Source organism: Neopelma chrysocephalum, unplaced genomic scaffold, assembly GCF_003984885.1.
Source record: "Neopelma chrysocephalum unplaced genomic scaffold, ASM398488v2 Primary Assembly neopelma1_74, whole genome shotgun sequence".
Taxonomy (NCBI): domain Eukaryota; kingdom Metazoa; phylum Chordata; class Aves; order Passeriformes; family Pipridae; genus Neopelma; species Neopelma chrysocephalum.
In genome coordinates, this window is record NW_020897735.1 from 6,469,066 (window position 1) to 6,496,965 (window position 27,900).

At 54.8% G+C, this 27,900-nt stretch overlaps 1 protein-coding gene across 2 annotated transcripts in view; it reads right to left on the minus strand.

The window, feature by feature from the left end:
- RALGDS (ral guanine nucleotide dissociation stimulator) overlaps positions 1 to 27,900 on the minus strand; it is a 58,647-nt gene that overhangs the window by 30,356 nt on the left and 391 nt on the right. Inside the window, exon 1 of one of the 2 annotated variants that reach the window (XM_027687684.1) lies at positions 12,832 to 12,942. The exons of the other annotated variant lie outside the window; for it this stretch is intronic. Within the exon in view, the coding sequence (XP_027543485.1) occupies positions 12,832 to 12,927 (96 nt within the window). The 5' untranslated portion in view covers positions 12,928 to 12,942. Of the gene's footprint in view, positions 1 to 12,831; positions 12,943 to 27,900 lie in introns of those variants that run through there. 2 annotated transcript variants of the gene reach the window in all.

The following is a 27,900-nucleotide window of genomic DNA, read 5'->3' on the forward strand; positions in this document are numbered from 1 at the left end:
CAGGAAGAAGTGACCACAGCACACTTTGGGCAGGCACCTAGATTCCTTCACAGCAAGGCACGGCACAGCATTTACAGTGAAATGAAAATACTCAGAAAAATAAAAGGCGAGATATAACTACTGACATTAAAATATGCCCAGAAAGCCAAAGGCCCAGGGCCCATGCTGCGAAAAGCACCGAGACAGTGGTGCTTACAGTGTTTTGGCAGGGAGAGGCAGGGAAGCAAGGACCAAAGCTCACCCGGAGCTCGTTGTTTCGAGAGGATCACGAGATACACAGTGAGTTTTGCTGCAGACCATCCCCACGTTTAGAGGAAGCTGCAGTTGCAGCTCTGGGTCACACTCTTCCCTTTCCACGTGCTCCTCCACGCCGGCTGTGACGCTCCCTGGAGTGCAGAGTTCAGCAGGCATTAAGCTGCTGAAGCCTGACACGCTGCAGACACACCAGAGCTCCCCCGGTAAAGACTATTATTTCTTGAGCTGTTGGTCTTTAAAGGCAGCTTTTATCTCCCTATCACCTTTCTGCCAGAACGTTTCAGTCAGCTCTTTTAACAAATACCACCTAAGGTGCTTGTAACCAAAAGAAAAACAGGAAAAACATTTTTCTGTGTTGCTTAGCAATCAGCGTGTGACGAGTTCAAGCCTCCCAGGTGCTCTGTTATTGTAATTTCCATCCCTGCTTGCTTGGGCCCTCTGCATAACAGTCAGGGGAAGAAAAATCACCGGCAGAAAAGAGGACAAAGGTTATAAAGCCACAAAAATTTGCAAGGAAAGATGGGAATGGGTGTAGCCCCGGAAGGTAAGGGAAACTCATTTCTGAAATCAAACCAGCCTTTGTCATCTACCACAAAAAGTTAAATGACACAGTGAGATTTCATTAGATATTGGAAACACACATCTACCACCTGGGTGGATAAGGAACACAGCGAAGCTCTGGCTCTGCTCACCTTTCAAAAACCCACCCAAGGGCAGGCAGTACATTTTTCCACTGATGACAACCAGCCAAAATGACATGTTCAGCTGAATCGTGTAAAAGGAGAATCTCAGAAACAAGAGGCTCTGGCAACTGATCCACAGAGAAATCCCAGTGGATACGAGAGAAGCTTTGCTCGGCAGAGCGCCTGTTCCTGCTCACCAGCTCCCATCCCAGCCCGTGTTCCAGCCCTGCTCTCACCTGTGCCTTCCCTGGCTGGCACAGGTGAGCTGTGCTGCTGCAGGGAGGTGACAGGTACACCCACCTCACCTGTGCCAGACAGACAGGGAACTTGGACCAGGCTGTGGGTCCCACGCTTCAGCAGGGGAGTGGGAAGTCAGCTTTTATTCCAGCTGTCATCCCGCTGGCTCCTTTCCTGGGCTGGAGAAGGTAAGAGGTGGCTTCCCCCTGCCCTCTACCTGGGTGACAGCTCCTTCCAGCACATACAGGGCATCACTGAGCACGTGTGTTATCCCTGGGGACATGCTCTGACCCCACACTGCTTGTTCTCCCTGGGGACAGGGATGGAGGTTGGGGTCTGTGTCACCACCCCAGCACGCTCAGACTCAGCTCCCTGAACCTGACCAGCACCATTTATTCCCCTGCTGCTGGAATGACATGTCTGGATGCAGGTAAGGGAGGGAATGGTACCACGGAGCTGCTAAGAAGTCCAGGAGAAAAGTGATGCCACAGCACAAGCACAGGGAAGAAGCACATGGAGTTGATACGTTGCACAAGATTAAATTATGTCCAAAGGCCAGCTTAAACATGGAGCCAAACAGGCTGCAAGGCCCTGGGCTGCAGTGCTGAGCTGGCCTGAAGAGCTACAGGTAGGAGAACAAATTTACACATACTACAAAGAGTTATCCCAGTATAGGAATATGGTGGAACAGATTCAAATGCCAGATCCTGGAAATAAGCGAAGCAACAAAAAGGTGTCCTCCACACATAACATTAGCAACACAAATAAATAACTGAGATTACTTAAACTAAGAAACCCAGTTAAACAGGAACAAAGCCCCTTAAGAGGGGATATGAAAAGGATGTTCCAACAATGGTCCTGTATCTCCTTTGACCGCACAAACATCAGGGAAAGCATAAATCAAAACCCAGACACGTCGGAAAGCCGCCGGCGAAGCTGCAGGAAAGCTGACTTGATCTGAAGTGAGGAGTGAAACCTTGGAGCCAGGCTCTGGCGGAGGGAAGAGCTGATGTGATTGAAAGTGAGCAGCCAGGAGAGGAGCCAGAGGGCCTGGAGCAGCCACAGGGATGAGGGAAAGGAGCTGCAGGAGGAGCTCCAGAGCACAGACGTCCAGCAGCTGGACCAGCACGCCTGGGGTGCTGACACCACACAGCCCCTGCCAAGTCCTTTGGGCCAAATTCACCTCTGGGTCTGGGCTGGGATGCAGTGAGTGGAAATGAAAACATTCTGCTTTAACAGCCTGAGCACACACTTACTGGTGTTGGCCACGTGAGAGTCAGGAAAAGAGGCTGGCAGGAGCTGGAAAGGGAAAGTTTCATTGCCCAGCCCTGAGCCGAGTATTGCAGAGATGAAACAAACAGTGACATGGCTGAAAAGTCAATTAAGAATTGGAAAAGTCTTTTAGTATTCCCAGGTATTGTTAGACCCTCAGACAAAGGATGTTTAAAAAAAAAATTATTTTCCCTTTGGTAATTACCACTTTGAAAGGTTTCCGCTCCACATTGTTTTAGTGGGGGAAGTTATTCCAGGGCCTCTCTCCGTGGCCAGCAGAAATCTTTTTTGTTGTGGGTTTTTGGCAAGGAGGAGCAGTGTTCTTCCAAACAATACTGTATGCTGGTGGCTGAGGGCCAGGTTTATCCCTCGGTTACAGTGGCACGAATATCAACAAACTCGTCGAGTGCCACTGAGTCACACCGTGACACTGAGTCCAGCCACAGCAGACCCTCCCAACTTGTTACCTTCGAGTCCATGATTTATGTTGTTTTTCCTTCAAGTCTTGGCTCTGGGAATCACGTTGAGTGCCGAAGGATTTCAGTTTTCATTAAAACAAAAAGGTCATCCCATGAGCACTGAAACTACTCGTGTCGCTTCCTATGGTTTTGTGTCTCGAGACTGTTTTCGGTGCCTAAAAATGTACAAACTGAGAATGAAAATGTTTTTGTGGTTAAGTGTTTGTAAGAAGCATCTCCCACGTGGGTTTCCTGGTGTCTAATAATACATGAACTCATGGTACAGATGTTTTGGGGCATTTACAAGATTCTTTTCCTCCTCTCAACCATCTCATTTCATCATACTTGCACAGACTTAATTATCTGTGAGCCCTCAGCCAAATGCGTGAAGGAGGCCAGCGGGTTCAGAAGTCATCTGGGGAGAGAGGACACGGGCAGACAGACACTGGGACAGCATTAGCCTTATTTTGGTAGGAAATTAGATTTTAAGCATTTTCTGGCTCCCCTAATTGCAGGGAAAACAGCGAGAGGAAACACGACCCGAGCTTTTGCAGGAGGGTCAGGGAGCAGCCAGTGAAACAAGCTGCTCCCCGAGGGTCTCATCCCGCTTCAGCCAGACCTTCTGCAGCAGTGAGGCCCCATCCTGCCCCCGAGGAGCTTCTCCCACAGCACAGAACTCACGGGCTGATCGATCCATCCCCTGCATCATTTTTTTTTAATCTCAGCAGGGAACATTAGGCCCGTACCAGTGGTTAATTAACCCACTGCCACTCACAGCGGGCGGGTGAGGAGCGGTGTCAGGGTTTCCATTACACGCGGGCGCGTAACGCGGCGGCACGTCGGTGCCACGCCGGTGCCACGCCAGCCGGGGCACGCACTGACTCATCCCTTTGCAACAGCCAAACCCCCGGGGAGCTTCCCTTTCCCCCTCCTCACCCTGGCCTCGGCGGGGATTCACCCCCTGCCTTTTGCAAAGCTCCCTCCCGGAGCGGCCTGGCAGTGAGAGGGTGGGCAGGGGGCACGGTTGGCACCTGAGAGCCCCTGGAAACAGATTTGTTGTAGGTCTGGGATGGAGTTTGGGCCATGCTGCGACCAGCTGGGCTGTCAGCAGCAGCCAGGTCTGTGACACGTGGAGACTGACCCCGAAATAACCGGGGAGGGCTGGGAGGACCAGTGGCTGCAGAGGCACCGAGCCCTGAGCACGGGGAAAAGGTGGAGCTGCATCCACTTGGCTCGTCCGCCTCCTCCCTTGTGCTTCCCGCATCCCTCCCGCCAAATAGAAAGGGAAATCCGGGATTTTCAGCTGCTTTTCATTCCCTCTTGCTCTGCACACAGCAGGGTGGGGAGGGATTAGTCTCCATTTCCTGCCTCCAGTCAGTTCCAGGGCTGCCCAGGCGGGAACCCCGGGCCAGGGGCTCCCCAACCCACGACCACGATGCTGCCAGACCCCACATCACTACAACAGCTGCCCCATCCTGCCTCCTGCTGCCCCCAGCACATCTCCCCAGAGCCCCCAGACGTGCCTCCCAGCTGCTCTGCTCGGTCAGCCCAGGCTCTGGCACCACAAACCACACTTCCCCTCCTTCCTCACTTGGTTGCAGTTTCTAACTTGTGCTTAGTTTCCAGTATGGGAAGTAGAAGTGCTGGGGAGGGCACTTTGATGAACGAAAACCCCCAGACTCTCAGAGCAATGCACAGAGGAACCTAAAGGGAGAAGAAAAGGATGAACAGAAAGGGGGTTATTAAGGGGGATTTTTGGGTGCTGCTTTCCTGGCAGGCAGGAGAACAAGCCCCCTCACCTCGGGTCACCAGTGTTACTGGGGTGTTGCTCTTGCATTTGTTTTCCTGTCACCACCATCACAGCCAGACACTACCAAGATTGTCACACAACTCATCCCAAACAGCTCCTCAACACCTCCGAGCGAAGGGCCTGATCCTGCTGGCTGTCCCCTGGAGCTCAGGGCCCAAATTAAAAAGGCAGGTGGCAGCTGTCAGCAGGATGGGATCGGGGATTCCCCACTCCCAGGCTGCCAGAGGGAGCAAAGACCTGATGTCCTGCTGCCAAGTGCTGCTGCAGCCCCAGCACCAGCCCAGAGGAGCTGGAAGAGGAGCGAGGACATGGGGCTGAGGAGATGCCTGCATGGGGCTGCACAGAGACGACCCAAGAAAACCAACAAATCGGCCTCTGGATGCGAACAGAACTTGGGATTCATAAAGTCAGGACTTTAGCTTAAGAAAGAGGAAATTCCTTGCCATAGAGGCACAGAGGAAGACGAGCACCTGAGACACTCATGACCAGCATCTGTCTGGAGGTGATGCCTGAGAGCTGTGGATCAATCACAATACCAGGGTGTGCTCTGGGGCATCAGCAACACTCTGCCCTCTCCAGACCCTGTGCGTGATGCCACACACGTGACTCCAAGAGTTGGGAGTCAAAAACCCCAAATATCACACGTTCTGCCCAACCTGAAACTGAACCCCCAGCCCCCCTGGCCTGCTATAGTACAGCATTGTCATAGGACAGAGCAGCCAGGAGGAGCTGGGGAGAGCCATCTATCTCCTCGGGGCAGGGGAGCCAATTCTTCCAGCAGCGTTGATACCATGACAATGCAACTAAAGCACTCCAGGTTCACCACAGACAGAGCCAACACCGAGCTGCATCTGGCTGTCCCCTGTCACTCAGGCTGTTTTACCACCTAGCACGTCACACTGAAACCAAAGATCCTATTTGCATCTAAGCAGCATGTAAGAGCCAGCACAGTGACCAAACCGAGCTGTTGCAGGACGGGGCTCCTGTCAGGGATGCTCCTTAGCACTATTTGAAGCTCCCACGGCTAAATCCAGCCCTACCTGAATGCAGCAGCGGTGCCCATCTGTGCTTGGCAATGCTTAAACAAAAGCAAATTGCTCTCTGATGCACAGGGACACCGGCGTGCTGCGAGGGGCAGGGGATCTGCTGGAGCCATGTGTTGGCTTTGGAGAGGTGCCGAGAGCCCCGAGGCACGTCGGGGCTGGCCAAGGAGCAGCGACTGTGTGTGACAGGAGGATGCTCCAGCAACAGCACGGACCACAAGGGCACAGCTTGTGTCAGCAAGAAGTGGTGCCACCCACCTCTGCGGTGGCAGCCACATCTGAGGGCAGGCAGGGTCCAGCCCGAGGCGTTTCACTGCATGTGAACACCTCTGCTGCTGTGCTGCCACTCTCAGCTGTTTCAGCTGCTGCACAGCCTGGGGCTCTGGGCTGCTGGAACATGGGGTAATTAAATAGGGACATCTCTGATGGAGTCCCTGGATGGAAGATGCCCAGGGCTACACCCGTGCTCTGCTGTGACATTTGTGGTTGTGAACGGGGCAAAACCTTCATCCCTCCTGTGTTTGCAGCTGGCATACTCCAAATCAAGTGGCTGTATTGATAACAGCCTTGTCCCTGGTCCAGCCCCCCACTGCTGGATGTAGCACGGGAGGCTGTGCTGAGCAGGGATGGAGCCACAGGCAGGAGACACCCACGCCTACTGACTCACTACCTCTGCTTAGGGAGGGCAGGAGAGCCAGGGCCAAATTGTCCCTGTGCTCTGGCAAAGACCCCAAGCAGGCACTGAACACCTCGTCTTGGATGGCCTGTGCTGTGCCAAACCAGCCAGTAACCGGGATTTGCCTTATTTGAGCACACGTGGGCACCGGGCAGCACTGGCAGCACTCACAGCACACTCCTGCAACAGCTGCTCCTGCAGGCGCTGCCCTGGGCCCTGATGCACAGAGACAGATGAGAGCAAATTGCACTGACGGGTCCTTATTGAATCAAACTGTCAGGAGGCAGCTGCTCCACGCCCGAGCTGCCGCGTGTTGGGGTGCCCACCCCCCGGGGTGTGGGGATGGAGCCAACTACTGCCAGCAGCTCATGGGCACCAGGACTGACTGTGCAGCTGCCTCGGCAGTGCCCGCAGCCAGGAGAAATGCTCTGCCGGGTTCCAGGGTCCCCGTGGCACCGTCAGGATGGAAAGTGAGAGCAGAGAGCGAGAAAGCTGAACGCGCAGAGAGGAGATCCCATTTCACTTGAGAAAGGGAAAGTGCAAGAGGCAGAGCCTCTGCCTCCTGGAGATACACATCTACAGAGTAAAACCTGCAAGAGGAGCAAATTCTCACGTTGCCCTCAAACTTCAGACAGAGAAGTTGGTGTTGAAGGATGGGACAGAGGAGCAAAGAAGCAGAGAAATGCTCTAGGAGGTCACCTTGAACATCAGTTCATGCTCTTAGCTCTAGATAGGCTGTAATGCCACCAAAATTGGTGGCTTTACCTTGCTGTACACCAGTCAGGGATGTGGCACTGGGTATTTCACCTCATTTTCTCTGCAGTGAGCACTAGCAAGCACAGCTCCAGCCAGGCCACTTATAAAAAGATATTCAAAGTAGATCGATGGAACAATTACTGGAAACGTTGGCTCCTTCTGCACTTGCAATAAACGGAGAATTAGCATTGCTTTAATTAGCAATAACTCCATCAGGGCAGCAGGAAGAGTTGGTCGGACAATTCCAGCCCCTGTGGCAGTGGAGCACTGGCAAAGTGTTGGAAAGGACAGGGAGCTGTGGCACACACAAAGCAGCCACCAGAGATCCACTGGCGTGGCCAAGCCTGATCTGCTGCCTGTGCATGGGCCAGGCACAGATGCCTGGTGAACACCACACATCCCAAAATCTGCAAATAGGATGTCTCAGAGGCGATAGTGCTCGGGCTGTGATGGCAAACCCTCGGGCAGGATGAGCCCCAAGGCAGGCTGGACCCCCGGGCGCTGCGTCAGACACTGGCCAAGGCTCCAGAGGTCTGGGTTTTCATTCCACTTTGGCAACCCTCGTCTGCATGACTGCATCAACACTGTCCTGCTAACTGCTTATTTGCAGTAACCCTGATATTACTGGCCTGGCACTCCCCTGGCTGTGCTTCACTTGTTTGTTCAGATGAACACAGACACATGAAGAGGTGAAGGCTCTAGATGCTTTAGTACCAGTGACCCAAACAAAGCAGCAACCAGTGACCCTTTCCCCCATCCCTTTTCAGCCAGTGAAAAGGCTCAGGCATCACACCCAATTACTCCCTTACTGCCCTTACAGATGAGAATTCTACCTGGAATTCTTTTCCCATAGTTTCTAGTTTTCTCCAAAGAAACTGAGTGACGATTCGCCGGAGGGGAAAGGAAAGTTTGGCCAGGAGCAGGGATGGAGGGATTTGTTGTTTTTGACTGCAGCCATGGTCAGGAAACTGTCCTAGTGCTCATTTTCAGCTCCTCCCTCTTGATAACATCTACCCTACACAGGCAGTGGAAAAGAAACAGCCTTTGATACGACTGAGTTTGATTCACGGCAGGGCCGTTGGCAGCTGTCACTTCACCCCAGTGCTGGCACACGGCTTCAACCTGGGACTGACAGCAGCACCGACTCCCTGGCCTCCCTTGACTCCCAGTTAAAGCCACTTGACTCCCATTTAAAGCCTTCCCAGCCGGGCTGCAGGAGATGGCGAGTGGCTCTGCCCCAGCCCAGTCCCACAGCAGGACAAGAGGCTTTGACACCAGCTCACACCATGGCCCACGGGCACCGCTGCAGTTGTGACCCACGTGCAGCTCCCAGGGGGGAGCTGAGCCCCCCTGACCCAGCCCAGCATGCAGGAAGCACCTCCCTCCCATCCACGGGGATTCAGCCTCCCAAGCTTCCCAAGGAAGGTGCATTCCCAGCCCCTTCACAGTGCTATGGACCATCCCCACTGCGGGACACGACCCTCGAGTGCCAGCTGGATCCCTCGGGATTCAACAAGCACAGCCCTTCACTCCTTGGTGCACGGGAAGTAACACCATTCCCACCCACTCCCGCAAGGATTAATTAGTTATTTACGCAGCACTCTAAGGTGATACCGGTGCTGCAAACAGGAACAATGAAGCTGGAAATTAGTAGCTCATTACTGCTGATCTGGAAGTTCTTCTGTGTGCCAGAGGAAAACGTTTCACCCAGGATACCTGGGCTGCAGTCAGCTAAGACACTTAAAGCTCAACCGAACGAGGTCTCAAATGCAGCAGGGAATAAGCCTGTGCCACAGCAAACCTGGGAACTAATCGTTTGTTCCCATCTCCAGCTCCTCCGAGCCTGGCTCTGAGGTCAAACCAAGCTTTTATCTTCTCCTGTGTTTCAATATGCTGGGAAAAAAAATAATATTAGAGGAATAAATTAGCATGTGAAATGTAATTTAACTAATTAGCTCGCTGGAGTGGAAAATATTTGCTAACCACTTTGAAGTGAAACCGACTGCACTTCTTGGGACATCACAGAGGGGAAAGGACAGAGGCAAAGATGGGGAGACCGCCAGGACAGGCTCTGGAGGATGCAAGTGCCCAAGCAGGACACTGAGATCTTCCCATGATCATTTCTCTTTTCTTCTCACTCTGTAGAGCTGCATTAAGTGTCCAACTCGGAGACAGCAGTGCTGGGAGAGACCACGGCTGTGCTGCCATTTGCTGGACGTTGCAACAAGGGGGGATTTCCCAGTGGTTTTCATCATGACACAGGGCTGGGTCAGCTGCTTGGAATCAGCCTGGGATGCCCTGGGATGTGCAACCAACTCACCAGGCAGGAGGGATGCACTGGGACTGAGCAGCAGCATCCCACCACTGCGGGACATCGGTCCCTCCCAGCCCTGCGGGCTCCCACTGGCAGGGAGTGGATATTGCCAATTAAGCTGACAAACAATGTGCCATAAAGCTCCATCATAGTGGGGAACTGTCTGAGATGCCACAAGAAGCCGTTATATCACTTGCAACAGTCTGTTCATTGATTTCCCCATCTCCCAGATATAGAAACTGTTGCTCTTTTATTAGCAAACCTTTGGAAATCCCTCCCCGTAATAGCAAGAGAGGCAGCTCGGGCCATTTTGCAACTGCTGTGGCTGAATTATGAAAGGGAGGATTGACAGCCCCTTGGAAAGGCAGCGAGGGACACAGAAACAATGTGTCCTCTGCCCGACATGCACCATTGGGAGTAGCCTGAGGGATACGTCCCCCTTCCAGATGGGCACCCACTGAACATGGGCATGAGCACCCTGTGTCTCTCCATCACCTCCAATGCTCCACTGCCAGCTGCTGAAATATTCCCCAAAGAAGCCCCAGTCCACTGTTGGGGCAGAGCAGTTTTCCTGAATAACAGGAATATGAGATGTTGACCCAACAAAGTTGCTGTACTGGGAGAACAGGCTTGAGCCAGAGGCTCATGTCTTTTGGGGTGTCCCAACCTGGGCTTTGCCTGGCACCCTTGCTCCTTTCTGACACCAAAGCCGTGCTCCACTGGGAATCCAGCCTGAGATGGGTCAGCTGTGTGCTCAGTGAATGAATGTGCAGCACTAGGAAAGCCCAGTTCTCAAGCCAGGCCTTCCCACAGCTATGGTCCCACTGCTGATGGAGGCTGATGGACAGGATCCTGCACAAGAGCCCCGGGAAATGCAGCCCCCAAACTTTTCCCAACCTGCTTGCACAATCTCCAAGAAGAAAGAAAATTAATGAGCCTGAAAATCCTGAAATAGAGGGGGAAATGCCAGCACGGCTCCCTCCCCCCTGCCCACGCAGCCTGGGGACGAGACAGCAGGGAGATGAGCAGGGCCCTGCACACGGGGGTGGGTGTGAGACACCAAACCCTGCCTGGCTGAGGGAATCTTTCAGCTGTGAAAGAAGAGTTTCCCCATCACCCCACAGACAGAAATGCCACTCAGGATTTCCCCTCAGCACTTCCCCACCGGCCTGTGTTTCGCAGCAGACGGAGCTGGCAGCTCCACGGGGGTGTGGGACCCGCTGTGCCCCCGCTTTCCAGGAATGGAAAATGGAGCCTCAAAGCAGTGGTGTGTGAGCATGGAAAGGCAGAGCAGTCCCTGACCCACCTCCTGCTCACCAGTGCTGCCAGCCAGTGCTCGCCCCTGGGGTCTCATCCTGCTCTGCCCAAGGCAGGAGAGGGCATGTGGTGAAAGCACCAGTGGACCCAGAGCTGGGAGAGGTGACCATGGCTGGGAAATGTGAAAATGGGGATGTTGGAGACCAACTCCCAGTCTGACCTCCTGGCAGTTCGAGTTTCCACAGGAAAGCACTAACCTTTTCTGTCCTGCTCTAATGCCCCAGTGATGACCTGAGGGCTGGGGACACCTCAGTGTGCCAGATACCAACTGGTGTCTCAATGTAACAGGACTCCCAGGACTGGCTGTCACCCAGAAGTCACCACAGGGTTAGTAGGTATTGCTAAAAACCCAACCACACCAAATTAAAAAAAAAAAAAAAAAAAAAACCCAAATCAACCAGCACTAACACATTGCACAACCCCCTTAAAAATTATTTTTCTTTTCTACAAAAAATCCAGGAATACCTTAAGCACACAGAGGTCCCTAAGTGACCCAGGCCAGGGCATTCCCTGTGCCTGGTCCCAGATGATGCCCAGTTCTCCAGCACCGGGAGGGAAGCAGGGAAGCCTCCACCTGTGTCGGGCAAACCCTGAGGATCCCCCGCGCTGCACCAGGGGCCGCAGGGAAATCCAGCACCAGATTGCACTGCTGAGCGGGAACGGATATCGGCTGGAGTAAGCCCTGAGAAATCTGCTGCTTAGAAATCAAGCTAAAGGAGAATAAAGCATCCAGCCACTGGTTCACCCGCTTCATCCCGTGCTCCAGCCACCTGGCAGCGCCCGGCTGCCTTCCCTCCTTCCCGCACAGGCTGCAGGAGGTACCTGCGCTGCCCACACCCCACCCGCTCTGCAGTGGCCCTCACAGGTATCCTCCTTAGTGCAGCAATGGATCCTGGCAAAGCCCCCGGGGTGTTTCTAAATATAGGAGGCTCCCTGCCAGTCCCCTGTCCCTGCAGAGACATTTGCAGGCGGCTGAGCTGGGGCTCCCCACCCCTGCCGGGATCCAACACACCGCCCTGCAGGAGAGACCTCCCTCCTCCCCGGGCAGCGGGCTCGTTTCTGTGCTGTCATTTCACCCCTGTAAGCACAAAGATAACGCTGAGGAGAAGGCAACGGTAACTGTGACAGATCAATGGATGGCCACCGAGAAAATCCAGATTTAAGGCTCCTGCAGTGGCACTACACACCCCGAGCACACACAGCAAGAGCATGGGCTTTCCCTGCTCCAAGATCAAAGGAAGTTTTGCCTCAAATTTTAACAGCACCTGGATCACACCCAAACCCCTTACACAGGTGGGACACCGACCACTCACCACCCACCAGCTCTGCAAAGCATTGCCCCTATTTTGGGTTCTCCAGTGGCTTTATCCTTCCCGACACGGATTCGTGGTGTATTTCTGAGAGGGGCAGGTTAAGGTGACAAGAGGAGCCCTCAGCAGGAATCCCCTGACCCACATCGGGAAACCTCTGCCTCAGTGCTGCAGCCAACACCAATTTTTGCATCGTGGACCAAACCCTGAGCTTGGCTGCAGCAAAGAGAGAGGGCAGGAGCGATGCCCAGAGACGGTGACACCAGGCAGGGCAGCCACCGAGGTGTGTGGAGGCAGAGCTGAGCTCTGCAGCCGATTGCTGCCTCCCAGGTTTTCACACCCATCATTCCACAGTCCAGGGCAGCAGAGCCAGGACACGCAGCAAACACTCCCTTTTGCATCGAGCTACAACACGAGTCTTATTCCATACAGAAAGGCTTTCCCTCCCTCCCAAACCCCTCCTTTCGTTCTGGTGCCCTGAATTTGGCAAGTGCCACAGTCTGCCTCCAAAACACACCACTTCAGAGAGGAAACAGTCACATCTGGAGGCGGTGCCAGCTCTTGGCATCTTTTAACTTCACCAGAAGTTCACCACCCCCGGACAGTGCCGGGGTGGGGTCACAGCACCTCTCTGCCCTTGCACACCCACCCTGCCCCCGGAGCCGAGCACGGGCTGGCGGCTCAGTTGCCTTCTACTTACATCATCATCCTGCACGCTCAGGGGGATATCCAACATGCACATCTGCACAGGCTGCACCAGAGCCTTCTGCACGTTGAACAAAGGTTTTGCCTCCATCTTCCCGGGGATGGAGGGGCTGCTCATTCTTCTCTCTCTCCTCCGCCCGCTCCTCTCCCAGGGAGCGGGTCCAGCCCAGGCGGCGAAGGCGATTGGAGATCTCTCTCCCTGCCCGATTTTTGTCAGCACATCTTGCCAACAGCTGCTGCTTCTGCCGCTCTAAGAGGTCTTATTTCCTTCCTCGCGAATCAAAGAGCTGCGAGGAGCTGCACCGGGAGGCTGTGTGTGCGCCTGTGTGAGCGAGTGCGCCTGTGTGCGTGCGGGTGTGCGGCCGCCGATGCTCCCCAGCCTGGGGAAGCGGCCCTTTGCGGGCACACCGCGGCACTCTGCCTTCCCCCAGCTTCTCCTTCCCTTCAGGGCAACCCCGGCGCTGGCTCCGGCCGCTGCTTTGCGCTGGCGTGGGGTTTTCCAGCCTCATCTACATGCGTGGCACTCGCAAACCCCGCGCATTGTCTACGAGACACAACAGGTCCTGCCTGCTGTTGATTTCTGATTATGATCAAACTGTGTCTGCAGCAGTTGCAGCATTTCCCTCTGGCTGTTGTGACAGGCAAACAAGCAGAGCTGGAAGGATGAGAGGGTGTGAGACAGAGAGCATGAATGGCCAGAGCTGGAGCCTCCCCTTTTCTTTCCTTCTCTTTTCCCATTCCTGCTTTCCATTGTCAGAGGCAGTTTCAGCCCAACGCCTTCTTGTACTCCAAGGACCAGAGTGAGGCTTAAATAATTCACACCCTGAGAGTGCTTGGGAACCTTATGGCACTGAAAATGCAGAGTGGCATTAAAAGACAGTGAGTGTTGGTGATGGCTTTGTTTGCAGGACAATTCTGCATGGAAAGTTTCGCCCAGGTGAGTGTGGCCTTTCCCACCAGAGAGCCTGAGAATCCAAACCAGAGCTTTGCTAAAGGGAGTATGGCACAAAATGAGATAGGTTTGTTATGAAGACCATTGTCCTGTAGAATTTGCACCAATGGCAGAAGTAGGATGAGGGTCTCAACATGGAGCAACACGTGTATCACCTACGTACACCTATCACACAGATGTTATTGCTCTCACAAACAAGAGAGCCAAGCCTGAGAGCCATCACCTCACCCTCACCAGCTGCAGAGACTGGGCTCAGTGACTGGGAGAAACACCCAGGGTGTCTCTCCCCGGGAAGGGCAGCAGTAGAGAAGCAGTTTGGTGGGTTCATCGATTCACACCCAGCGAGGGGAGTCACTGGGACTACCTGTGCACCCAACGGAGGAGTTTGTAAAATGCCAATTAAAAGCACCCATTGCCCTCAAACAGGAGTTTATGACCTTCCATCTGCCCTTCGTGCTGGGCCCTGCAGGGATGACACAAATAGGGCGAACAGACCCTGCTCCAGGCAGGTATTTTTATGTGGTTTCCCACTGCAGGCTGCAGTGGGTCCCACTTTGGGGAGTCTCTTGCACCGTCAGGGAAGGTGCAGCTCTTTCCCCTTTCCCGGCTTTCCCAAACCCAAACGCTTCCTGAGGCCACAAACCCGGCTTGCAGCAGCCTGGGGTTTGGGAGCAGAGCCGAGGAGCCCCGCTGAGCCAGGCATTCCTGCGGCATTAGGTAAGCTGGGCTTGGCAGCCCCGCTCAGCGCCCGCCCGGCCAGCGCTGGGCTGACTCACTCCCGCAGGAGCCAGAGCTGGCCGAGACAGTGGGGTTAGAGGGGTCTCACACACACACACAGACCCTTCGTGCTGCCCACAGTCAGAGCTGGGCACCTTCCCAGCACAGCAGGGCAGAGTGTGGGACTGCAGCGGGGTCCAGACTGTCATTCCTGGGAGAAACACGAGGGTGAGAAAACCAGCCCTTCCAGGCTGCGGGAATGGGAACTAATGGGCAAGCCTGGAACAAGACCAGATTGGGATAAACACACCATAAATTTTTAACTAGAAATTAGACAAGATTTTTCAACCACCATGGGGCTGAGATGAGCAGCAGCAAGGACAACAGGGCAGCACTGCAGTGGCCCCAGGAACGGCTTCGCAGGGGAGGAGAGAGGGGAGGTCACAGCCACAGCACGTGGACAAGGAAAAATATCCAGGGCCATCTCCCAGCTTCTGGCTGACAGCATTTTGGCAACTCTTTTCATGGCAGAGAGGTAGTGGCAAAGGCCAGGAAACACCCTGGCACAGACAGTCTTTGTCCCTCTCCGTACACGATGCCTTGGTGACTCAATACAATGTGCATTCCCACATTTCACAGTGCTGTCACCAGCAACAAAACCTGGCCCCAGCACGGGCAGAACCCACAGCTCTGGTTCCAGGAAAGGTGATTCAAACCTGTGCTTCAGCCCCAGCTCAGGTTACTCACCTGCCTGCAACAATTGGTCAGCAGAGCTTGGCTTTCCAACAACAGCTTTCCAGTAACAAACTGGGCTTGGCCAGCTGGGATTGCAGCTTCCAACGAGCCTAATTGGCTGTAGCAACATCCTGACGCAGATTTTACACTCCAATGCCAGAGTCTACGAGGGCTACCATTCCCAGGAACCCACTCATCATTCTGCTCAGCAGTTAATCTGTGCCATGGGAACAGGAATCTCTGCAGAGGTGGTGTGGAGGTGTAGGAGTCCAATCATCTGCTGGTGCCCAGGTCTGCAGGGCTCCCCTGGACTTCATGGTAACATCAAGGGATAGACAGAGAGGTTGCTACCCCAGAGCACACACTTCTGGAAGGGGCTCAGTCTGCTCTGCTGGTCCCTGGAGCCCAATGACCTCCCACCAGGCAGCCAGAAAGATGCCAGAGGGACAATCCTTCTGGAGAAAGTCACAAATCACACAGGCAGACTGAAAAGCAAAGCAAAACTCCAAGTGTAGAGTCCCTCCCAGTGTAGTGTCTCCAAGAAGAGACGCTGGGCAGGACAACAGAAGAAGAGGTTGGACGAAAGAACAGATGCTCCAGAGAACCAGCTCAAACCAACAAGAATGGCACATGGGAGCTGCTGTGCATGGAATGCTCTGGTCAAAGGTAACCAGCCAGATGTTGTGGGCATTTACACAGTCCCAGAAATAGTGTGAAACCTTCCCCTCCTCTCCCAGGGCCAGCTCGTGCATGTCCACCCACCAGCGTCCCCAGACACCTGCCCCAGTCACGTTAACGGTCCTTCAGCACAAACCGGCAAAGTGGCTTTGAACAAATTCCCATTAGGAAATCTGCAGCAGAAGCACAAAGCAAAGAATCCCCTGACATCAAACCAGCCCAGACAGGGTGATCCTACGCAGATCTTTAAACGACAGCCTCATCCTACTGCTCCTCCAGTCTGGCTGACACGAGTGGAAACCGTGCTATGATCCCAGGATCCTCTGGCAACAGCAGCCGAGCATCTTAACCATGGATAACATGGATAACAGAGAGCCATCCCCACAGGCACAGGGAGCTTCTGGAGCCCCATGGCAGCCTGTGCCAGCCCAAGGAGTGGGGGAGCCCAGCAAGGGATGCAGGAGAAATCTCCCCCTGGTGTCTCCATACCTCCGGCACACAGGGAAGCCCCAGCACAGCCACTGATGCTTCCCCACTTCATTTTGCACTGGAGTTTTTATTGTTCCTGCAGCTCCAGCTGAGCAGATGAAGCCCATCATGAGACCTCACTGCTTAGCAACCATTACTGGGAAAATACTGTTTTCCAGTAACAGTCTTGGCAGGAACAGAGCAACTGCAGGGCAAATACACTGCAATTCCTGTGCCGGATGCATCCTGCTCCCAACTGCTCTACTGCTGTCCCAAGGAGAGACCAACTTCTGCACTGGGAAGTGCATCCATTCCTTAAGGTCTAAACAGCCTCTGCCACCCTGCAAGCACATCATTTTGAGCACAGGATGCAGGTTTCAGGGGCAAACTCATAAACAGGAGGATCTTGATACCCAGCATTCCTGCCATGCTGTGAACATTCCAGGAACTGGGACTAACCTCTCCTATCACACTGGTCATTCCTTACACCAAGTGAGTCACAAAGGCCCAGCTAAGGAAGGCTGACTCTAGTGCTTGATGCAGTTAAGCATCAAAGGCTTCCACAAAATTAAAGAAATTCCCTAGAAATAACAATGGCCAGTTTGTTTTTAAAAGGAAATTGCAACTCCCTGTATTGTCCACAAGCCCAAACATCACGGCATCCTGAACCAGAGTGCTGTACTTGAGAGGAATGACAGAAAACCAGCTGGTTTATTTTCAATGTGTGAAGCTGATAGAAAGGCAAAGAGGAAAGAAAGTGGCATGAGAGTAAAAGGCAAATGGAAAATCCCAAAAGCTCTTCCCCTTTGATATTTCTCAGTAATAGAAAGAGGAAACCTGGTTTCAAAACCACGGAAATCCCAACCCAACAGCATGCCTCTGGAGAAATCTGGCATTTACAGAAAGCCTACAGGTAGATTTAGAGAGGCAGGGACAGGCACAGACATGGAGATGGATGCCTGGTGGGACTTCCAGGAAACCATGAGCAGGCAGGATAGCTATTTATTTCTCAGTGAAAATCAAAGGCCCTTTGGCATCTACACACGTGTGTGCTTCTGTATATCCCATCTGAAATCCATTTCTCTTGTCCCAAACTAGCTGTGAGAATAAATCCCATTTGATTTGAATCTGTGCTCTTGTTTTTAGGCATTTACTCGAAGAAGCCGCTGTCGTTCCCTCCAAGTCACTCCCGGCAGCAGCCGCAGCCCAGGCTGCACCTCACGCCTCTGGAAAGCCCGTCTGGCATTCAGTATCCTGAATAAATTCTCATGCTTCCCAGAATAGATACGTATGCAAAATTAATTCACAATCAAGCCCGTGTGAAGCATGAGACGGCCTTTTAATAGGTGCAGAGCAGCAATTACCAGTGCGGAGTGAAAGCCAACAAGCATTAAAGGAGGGGTGGGGGGGAAACCAATTAGTTTTCTCGGGATTCCTCCACACATTTGTCACTTAAGGGATTTCAATTTTCACGGTCCCCTGGGGGCTGAGAGTGTACCCTGGGAGCCAGCGTGTCTCCCGTGGGGAGGGGATGGGGATATGTCCCCATGGCCTCCCCTGCCGTGGTCCCCAGGATGTGGCTGTGCTGGGCTGGTCTCCATGGAGACTGTCACCGCAGCAACGGGGACCAGCGGTGCTCGTGGGGCTGCAAAGGAGATGAGGATCACCTCTCCCCTCTAGGAAAGGGACCATCAGGTACCCACATGCCTCCTTTCTGCTCCCAGCACTGTATTCCTGCGTTGGCAGGATAAAAGGGATGTGCTGCCTGCAATCCCGCTGCCTCGTCCCTTGCCGAAAACGCTTTATCCTGTTGAGATCAGTCCCACGGGAGCTGGTGATACGGAGCTGTCAGGGTGGGTACGGATCGGGAGGGAGCCGTGCTCGGGGCTGTCATGGCAACAGTTGATTGAGTTTCTGTAACCGCCCTCCCCCGGGAGGTGGGGACAGAGCCCGGGCTGGGGACAGCACTGCTGCAGCCCCCAGGGGACCACGGGTGGGCAGAGCTGCCCTAGGAGGGGACCTGCCATTCCACCACGACATGGCCATTCCATCAGACGGGGTAGAGGAAGGACCCCCTGACCCTGAGTGGCTCCCCGCTCCCTCCTGCCCCCCATTCCACCACTCTGCAGGAGGGAAGAAGGAAATAAGGAAAACAGGCACCACATAACTCCCTGGAGTCCACAGCTGCTCCCACCACCCCCTTCTTGGTTCACCCCAAATCCATTTCCCACTAGGTTAAGCCCTTTTAATGACACCTCCATGGCCTCTCCACCCCACGTGGGCCACACTGTGCTGCTGGAGAGACCCTGGCATGGCACTAACGCCAGGAAACCCCTGGCACAGGGCCCACACGTGTTTTCTACATGTATTGCTGGGATGACTGTACTCATGCCTAGATGCCCCACTTCCCAACCTGGGCAGACACAGCAGGCTTTGGAGCTGGGGCTGCACAGGTGTGGGAGGCTGCCACAAACTCCCACATGGCCATCGCTGTTCCCTGCCAGCTCCAAACCTGAGGGAAAGTCCCATCGTCTCCCAAAACACCTGCCTGTCAGGGGAACCCGCAGCACAGGAAGATTTAAGAAAGACTGGGGCCAAGAATAAGCTCCCAAACATCAGCACAGCCTGTCCCCTCTAGGGCAGCTCCAAACAGTGCCCTGGCAGCGCAGCCACCCTGCTGGGACCCAGGTGGGCACAGCACAGGGCACAGCACAGGGCACAGTTGTCCCCACGCCAGCTCAGCAGCACGACCAGGTGCTTCCCACTGCAAACATCTTTGCTGGAGAAGAGAAAGATGCCGGGGGGAATGGAGAGCTGAGGGTATTAGCAAGCCATGACAATCCCTGCTGTTACCAATTGCACTTTTCCTGCAGGGATTTATTCCACCTGCCAACAGGCCAGAGCAGCAGCCTGTCTGTGGCGAGGCCAGACTGGCAGCAAGGCCTGGGCATCTCTCTGGGCACATGTCTGCAGACAACCAGGGCCACACAGACACGGTGGAAAGCACAACACACTGTCTGGAGCGTTCACCAGAGATGGAGCATCCACTAATTCACCTACTTGGCCAAGCCTCCAGCTCTGGGCAGGGCTGTTCCCTTCAGCATATTTTCCAGGGCTTAGCTGAAGCTGAAGCTTAAACAAACCCAAAAGAGGAGGTTCCAATCTCCCCGCCCTCGGAGCCTGCTCTCATTGTGCTGTTTAAAACCGTCTCAGCTCCTCACACAGGCTTCAGCCTGCATTACACACGGCCCAGAGGTTATCTGCAGATCCACACCACTGCTCCGTGTCACTTGGCAGACAACAAACTGCGGGACAGAGAGATAACAGACACAGCTCTGGCAGCCTGGAGGTTTCCAGCCCTACACCCTGAGCCAAAGGCTCTCCCAATCCTCCCTCTTCACGCCTGTTTTGCAGGCTAGGGGGTTTAAAGAAGTCTCCACCGTGGGCAGTCCCCTCTGCACCAGGCTGTGATAGCCAAGGACATGGGAAACACTTGTTGCATGGCCAGATTCCTGAAGCAGGTTGATTTTCCTGGAAGTTTCCTTCAGGGCTCCCATCCAGCTGCTCCCCACTCTCCCATTCCAACAGCAAAGGGTTCCACGTTGCTCCCTCAGCTGCAGGGGGAGTCAATGCCTTGTGCAGAGCTCTCCCAAGAGGCACGGCCCTGGATCAGAGAGGGAGAGGCATTCCAGACTGGAATCCCCTGAGGGAGGGTGAGGAGGGGAAGGACAAGGCGTGGTGGGACTGAGCAGACCCCAAGGCTGTCAGTTCTGCTGGACACAGTCCAGAGAGCACAGAGGCCCTTCCCTGACCTCCTGGGGGCTGAGGCTGGATCTCAGCTTTCCCAGGCCTGGCCCCTGTGCAGCCCACCACGGAGGGGGCTGGGAGCCTGCTGCATTTTGGGGATGGCAGTTGTGAGCTCGCTTTGCTGCCGCACAGATTAACGAGCCCATCCCACCAACCTGCTCTTTCCAGATGCTTTCTCATAGCAGAGGGGAGAGCGAAGCCCCTCAGGCACTGCAGAGCAGTCCCTGCTCTCAGCTTTCAGGCCAAGCCACCAAGATCCCCCCAAATTCAGTCTCTTTTTCTCCAGTCAAAAACCAAGCGACCTCAGCTGTTCCTCGTACGGCCCCTTTACCATTTCCATGGCTCTTCTTTGGATGCTGTCCAACAGCTTTATATCCTTTTTTTCTTTATTTTCAGGAGGCCCCCCCAGCCTGGCACTCAGCACAGTGGGCAGCACATCCCCCCCCAGCCCCAGAGCCGTCTCTGGCCGCACACCCCGCACAGCCCTGTGGTGACTGTGCTGCAAATCGGATGAAGCTCATTCCCGGGGGCCCACCATTGATTTCCGTTGCCTAACGACAGGAAAGCTTTATAATCCTATTAACTAAACACCCTTTCAAAGCAGCACAGGGAACAGTGCAAAGGGGACTTGTGTAAGCAGTCAGAACCACCCAGAGCAGCGCCCAGCCCTGGTAGGTGCTGGATGAGTTCCCCAAAAGCAGGGCTGTGGGGGAGTGGCCAGTGTGGAGTCAGTGGTGGCCACCATGGAGACAACTCGCATCCCACCATGAAACACAGGTCACTGAGCCAGGAGGGCTTGCACAGGGACGTGGTGCCCACACAGGCAAAGTGGCAGGAACTGGCCCCTGAAATGTTCACAAATATTGTTGCACCTGGCCCTACTTAGAGATGTTTGACAGCAAAAGATACACAGCTTTGGCCAAAATATATAAACATTTCGTGGGAGAATGTGAATTTCCTTGCGGCTTTCTAAGGAGAAAGGATACATTTCATCATCTATTTGCAAAACGTTTCAAGAGTGCATCCCTCCCTGCTAGTTAGGAACGACAGCCAGTGCAGGGGGAGGGAAAAACCATAAACCAAGCTTGCAGAGGATGTAAAATCTCAATTGCAGACCCAGTCCCAGGTACCCAGAGCCATGCTGCACTTCCACACGAGGGTGAGAAGCCTCCACGCTCCGGTGAACTCCGAGGAAACACAGGGACAGGAGAAAAACAGGAGAAGCCGCAGGTCCCGTGGCCTGACCTCCCACCAAGTGCACAGCAGAGGCTGTGCCACGGGCAAAATATGGATGGATGCCTGGCTGGCGCCTCGTCAGACTAAAATCCCCCCCGGGTGCACATTCCCTCCCGACGGCAGGTGGGGATATCCGCAGCGGTTCGCCTGAGGAGGAGGGTCCGCGCTGCGGCAGGAGGGAGATAAACGCCTCTCCACCTTCCCCAGACTGCGGGAGCATCCATCACTCATCTCCCCTTCCTTTCCCTTTAATTACTGCTATTCGCACAGCTTTGCAAATTGCCAGGCCTCATATTTTCCATGGTGGGTTTTGGATGTGGAAGCACAGGACGGGCTCTCTGTCAGGGGACGCGATGCCACCAGTGCCACACACGGTCCAGGAGTCTGGGCATGGTCTCCTAAACAAAACCCTTCCTCTTTTAGTGCTTATCTCACTGGAGGCAAAATAAACTGCCCTCCACGAGCACTGGGGAAGGAGAGTGTCCAAACCCTGTCCAAACCTCCCCAGTGGGACAGGGACCACAGGCTGTGGCTTCCAAACCCACCCCACCGAGGCACAGCGCTTGACCAGCCTCATTATTTTGGTGGCACCGAGGACGGCACAGCCACCAGAGGAGCCTTCCTGTCACCATGGAAATGCTGAACGGGAGGGTTTGAAGCCTGCTGGGACTTTCAACCTCTGCCAAGAAAAACAGGGCCCTTAAACAACCGCAAGCCCTCAGTGTTTGTAGGAGGGAGGAGACTTGTGCTCCCCTTGGCTGGGCATGGGGCAGCCAGCATGGGGCTTCTCCCAGGGAAAATACCCTCGAGGGTTGAGATACAAATATTTTAATAATTGAAATATAGTAATAATGATGATGATGATAAAGAAAGGATACTCAGCCCTGCTCCTCCAGCCTCTCTGCACAGGCAGCCCCATCCCTCAGCTGCTTCTGCCCTGTCCCAGGGGGCACCCACCAGATCTGCCCCACAGACACCCCATGGCTTGAGCAGCAGTGGCTTTCTAGGCCTGCACAGCCAATGCTTTTGTGCACCTCAACCACCACCACCGTGGGAAGCCTCCTCCATCCCCTCCCAGCAGATTCCACCGCTGGCTCTCCCCCCGGGGCTGCCCAACCTCCTTGGAGAGGGGCTAAAAGCAGCCAAGGGCCGGCTGTATTCCCATTCCGTGTAAATTGGAGCGGGACACGCAGCAGCAGCCACCATGACGAGGATGTTTCCGCCTGCCCTGGACCTTTCCACACCACCCTGACCTGTCGTTGTTTATCACACCAGTGGCATCTCCTCCCCAGGGAGGTGAAGAGCCGTGTCCGCAGGGGACACTGCGGAGAGGGACAGGCAGGAAACACGCGGTGGGAAATCCGCTGTGGGATGGAGCCAGCGGGGCCAAAAGAGCCGGGCAGGGCGGCTGCGAGGATTTCAAAGGGGCTGCGCCGCGGAACGACCTCGACCTCCCCATCCCGTGCGAGGGCCCGCACGGAGCCGGGAGGGCTCCTTCAGTGCTAACACGGCCCCTGAAGTGTTTGCTTCCTGCCCTCAGGGCAGGCAGGGAGTGGGAAACAGACTGGGACAGCACGGAGGAGGAAAGATAAAAAGGATCAGCGGATGTCCCCAGGAACCCGCGAGGGTGCAAGGCAGACACGGGTCACAGGGTGTGATCAGCCTGCGTGTGCTGTCGGGGAGGCTGGGAGCAGGTTCACACGGCCACATCCCGAATCCCAGGCAGAGCATCACCCCTAGGCTGTGCCAGTAACCAGCATCCCAGCTGCACGACCCCTCCAGGATGCCAGAAGTGCTTCTCCCATCACCAGTGATCCCCTCTAACAGCACTGTCCAGCCCACAGCAGTCAATGTCTGCACCACACCTCACTCATTTTATCACCTTTCTTTTCTAGAGCCCAAAGGGAAGTGCAGGACCTTGTCTGGGATATTTTGACATCCCAGAGCTCTGATGTCACATCTAAAGCTTCTGATTTTCTCCAAATCCTACACAAAGCAGGACAGACCAAGGAAGGGCTCCTCCACCCTCACTAACCCATCAGGGCACCGCTGCACCCCTTCCTTCCCCCTGTCTTTGAAATCCCTCTCCAGGCAAGGTGGTGAAGGACACTGGATTGCAGCTACACCTTCTCCAGGGAGCACGTGAGGTTCACCAGCCCCAAGCACAGGAGGCAGGAGCCCGTGGGGCCACAGCAGAGCACAGCCCAGCAAACCCGGGGGCACTGGGAGGCTGGAAACCTTTGCAGAGAACGAACTCCCGCTGTGCTCCCGGGGCCTCGAGGGAGCGGAAACTCTGTGATCCCCCAGCACGCCACCACCAAGCCGCCTTTGACGTCAGCTCATGTCTACAAACATTGTCTTTGACCCACAGCCAAAACTCGCAACGTTGGGGAATATCAGCAGAGAAAGAGAATATCCACGGAGACGCCCCGCAGGGACCCGGCCCGGAGCTCTGGGTGGCCGAGGGCGAGCACACAGGCACACCCGAGGTGCCTTGGGAGCCAAAAGGTCCCCAAGAAATCAAGCGGCTTGAAACGCAAATCCTCGAGGAAAACAGATGGGCGAACCCCCCTGCAGGTCACGCGGGCTGGACTCGGGGCAATCCCAGCAGGAAAACCTGCTAACATCTGGAGGCTCCCGCCCGCCAGCGCATCCCGCGGCAGCCGGCCCCAGGCTGAGCAGGAGGGATGTTTGTTTGGGAGGCAGCTCAGGCACCCAAACAGCTGCCAGCAGCTGCCACGGCCACCCCTGAAGGCCGGCGCTGTGCCAGGCAGCGGGGCAGGGACACGGAGTGTCCAAAACCCGCCCCGGGCACGGAGGGAACACTCCTGTGCCGGCACTGACAGCCTGGAAAGCAGCACAGGCACCTCTCCCAGCCACCCCGGGCTGATGGAAAGGTCACGCGTTCGCCTGTTGTTTACTGAGTGCTGGGGGATGGGTTGACGGGTGACAGTGGGAACAGGCACAAAAGGGAGCTGTGGATCAGGGGTTTCTTTTTATAGGAGGGACGCGGTGATTGACACGGCCTTGCTGAGGTCTCGCAGCAGGCCCACAGCGGCTTTGGGATTGGGCCTGAGGTCTCCAAGGATGGAGCTGGCTCATGTTACTCATCACCATGAAGCCAAGCACGGCTCCTCCTGGGTGAGCTCTGCTGAGCAGATCTGTTCCCCCCAGGGGAGCCCAGCTCGGCGTGCTGGGCTTTCCCAGGGAGCCGGACGCCTGCCATGTCCCTGCTGCCATCACCACTGACCCTTCTCAGCACCGATGAAGGCAAACCCAAGGCAGTAACTCATAGGGAAAACAACAGTGCCATCTGCTGCACAGCACTGCCGGGCTCCGGGCAGCCCGTGGCCTGCCAATACAGGGCTTACACAGGCTCACACGGCTCACAAGAGTGTCCCCAGCCACCACCGAGCCAGGCAAGGAGGCAGCACCATCACTGCAATGGGAAGGCAGCCCTACAGCTGTCCCGATGGCCACCTGCAGCTGAATGGCCTCTGGCTTGCACAGAAAGCAAAGGACAGCAGGATGGGGAGGCAGAGCAGAACAAGAGAGAGTCTCAGAGCCCATCCAGTGACCACGGTGTGTGAAGGAGATGGAGGAGGAAACAAAGCTCACTTAGCAAAAGCAGGCAAACAACCCCCCTCCTCCATCAGCACTCTGCAGACGAGGCACATCTTCCAGCTTCTCCACAGGCAAGGGGAGGGGGGAAGAGGGGAACAGCCCCTAACACTCACCGAGCCTCGGGAAGGTATTTGACACCATGCCAAGCGTCTCCTTTGGAGGGAAGTCCCAGATCCTGGCACTAGATACCATGCACTCCCCATCCCCCTGTACTTTGTCGCCCTGATATCCCAGGGGAACCCCAGATAGTGGGGACACCTGGGAGAGCAGGGTCAGCCCGAGGGAGTTAAGAGCAGCTTCCCTGCTCCTCCAGCCCCAGCAGCTGGGTGTATTGCCAGTTAACCAGCCCTGTTCCACAAGTGATTGCAGCTTGGGGGCAGGTGAAGCAGTTTCCCTGCATCCGTGGCCTGGAAAGTGCGCTGGTTCCTCCGTCAGACGTGTGTTGCTATAGCAATGGGAAAGGTATCAGAAGCAAAATCCATGTTGATGGATAGCACAGATTACTCTGAAGATTACCACCCAAATCAGGGCCCCTGCTTCTCAAGATCCAGGCACTGTATAGGGAATGGCACAGTGAAAACACTGCAAGGAGTGGAAAAACACAACCCTGGACATGCCCAGAATAAACATGGTCCTGAAAAAACCCTCATTTCTTCACTTAAGGAGAAATCTCAAAGCAAACTGACCCCAAAGATAATAAACTGCACTGAGCTACAGGATGTCAGATCAATCATTACAGTGTCCCAGAGATTTATTCTGGAGCCTGCAGCAGTCGCTGCATCCTCTGATCAGCCCTGTCTGCGGGCACACAGACACAGGCACGAGTGGGAGCTCCAGATGGAGCGGCTGTACCACGCCGAGGAGGGACTTTGCATCCCCCCACCTGCTGCCTCCCAGCCCCTGCTGCCAGCTGGACCCTCACTCGCTGTCACTTGTTGCCAACTCACCCTCCTACCCCCCCCCAGAGCAGCACCAAGAGTTAACTCTGAGCCATTGGAGTCACTTCAGACACAGGGAGCAGATGACAGGGAAAGGCAGAAAGAAATCCAGCTCCAGCTTTGCTTGCCTGCACTCAGGCACTCTGTGTCCTGTCCTCAGCCAGCCCCAAGACTGCTCATCCACCATCTGCTCCCTTCTCCTGCCCAAACAGCCAGAAAGGGAGAGGGGGACGAGTCTACAGCTCTGGGAGCTTGGTTCAGGATGGAAGCCACCTTCTGACCCAGCTCACGTGCAGGTTTCCATTTTAAAGGCTGAAATTCGCCCTTGCACGTGAACCTTTGCTTTCACATGTCAGGACACCTGGAACAACACACCTGCAGCACTTGGAGATGAAAAAGAAAAAAAAATTCTCCTTGTTTGCTCAGCTTATTTACTTTCCAGCACTCAGTTTTCCCAGTTGTTTGTGTGGGTCTTTCCCTTAGCAACCGGGGAGAGAAACATTTACGAGGCATGAAAAATGTAGCTGTAACAGCCATAAGAACTGGCAGGGTGCGGCTGTGGGTGCAGCTGGAAATTCCTCTTCACTGGTTAAGTCCCAAATGATGGGAGCTCAATGAATTGCACCCTGTAAACAACAGAGTGGCTCATCCTCTTAAGCAGGCAAGATCAGGACTTCTAACCCGTGCTCTCCACTGTAACACCCACCACGCAGGATCCTGGGTTTGGTACAAAGGACTCTACGTGCTCCAGTTTGCCCATATATGAAATGGGGATAAGTATAAAAAGTGACAGGAAGGCTGAAATTGAGACCTTAATGCAAAGTACTCCATAGGATGCAACGTGCATTCCCCAACCTGGGAGACTGAGCTCTGCACATCTTTTTCTAGACAACTTTACACCTATATTTTTCTGGATCCCCCAGCAAGATTGTTCTTCCCACTCCACAGCCATGGTGAGAGAGAACTCTTGTTCTTGACCCTTGGCAGGGCCAGGACCCAAACTCCAGTATTTTGGTTGCCAATCCCCTTTTCCAAAGGGCTGTGCCACCATCCAGCACATACACACGCTGGCACCAGAGCCTGTCTCATGCACTTTACCCCCAACAGAGCTAATTCACCTTTTGTTTATTGGGCTGAATCAAGGTGAATGAGGCCCAGACAAGGGTGAAGGAGGCGGCTCTGGAATGCACATTTTCCAGTCCAAAAATGGATCCCAGCCCACTTCTCCAGCACAGCATCAGCCCTTCCCTTTATTCATTCTTGGTCTCCCAGGAGCCATCACTGCCCACTTACCTTCCTACCACCCCCACAAGGGCAGCAGCACAGACCCCTCCCTTCCCTTCCCAGGGTTGGGATCAGGAGGGGAACATCAGTAAGGTAATAGAAAGGGTGAAGTCAGAGGGGCATCAAAACCAAAAAAAGCCACATTCTGACGCCACCCCCAAATTTCATGCCTTTGCTTCTTCCTCCCCTGCCCCAAAAGCACCAGTGGGTTTGTGAGCACACAGCTTTAGTTCCACCTCGGCTCAATTTAGCTCCTTTAGCCTCATAAACACACCAGGCAGAGACAAGGGACCTCCTGATGCCACTTGGCCCGAGCGGTGCCAGGAGAGCTGCGGCCCTGGCTTGGCACAGCACGCAGCAGCTCCAGCCTTGCCAGCAGCATCACAGGCGCAGCGGCGGCTACAGCATCGCAGCGGCGGCCAGACCCTGTCCCAAACTGTCTTGCTTTCATCCCCGATCCGTCATCCCCTCTTCTACGGGCCGCACTTATCCATCGCACAAACAGAAAGCGAAAAAAAAAACCCCAACAAACCACTGAGAAACAAGACTTCCTGCTCTCTCCGCAAAGCTGCTGCTTTTCCTCCGCCAAAGCTCACGCTTCAGACGCGGGGCCCGGGGTGCTGGC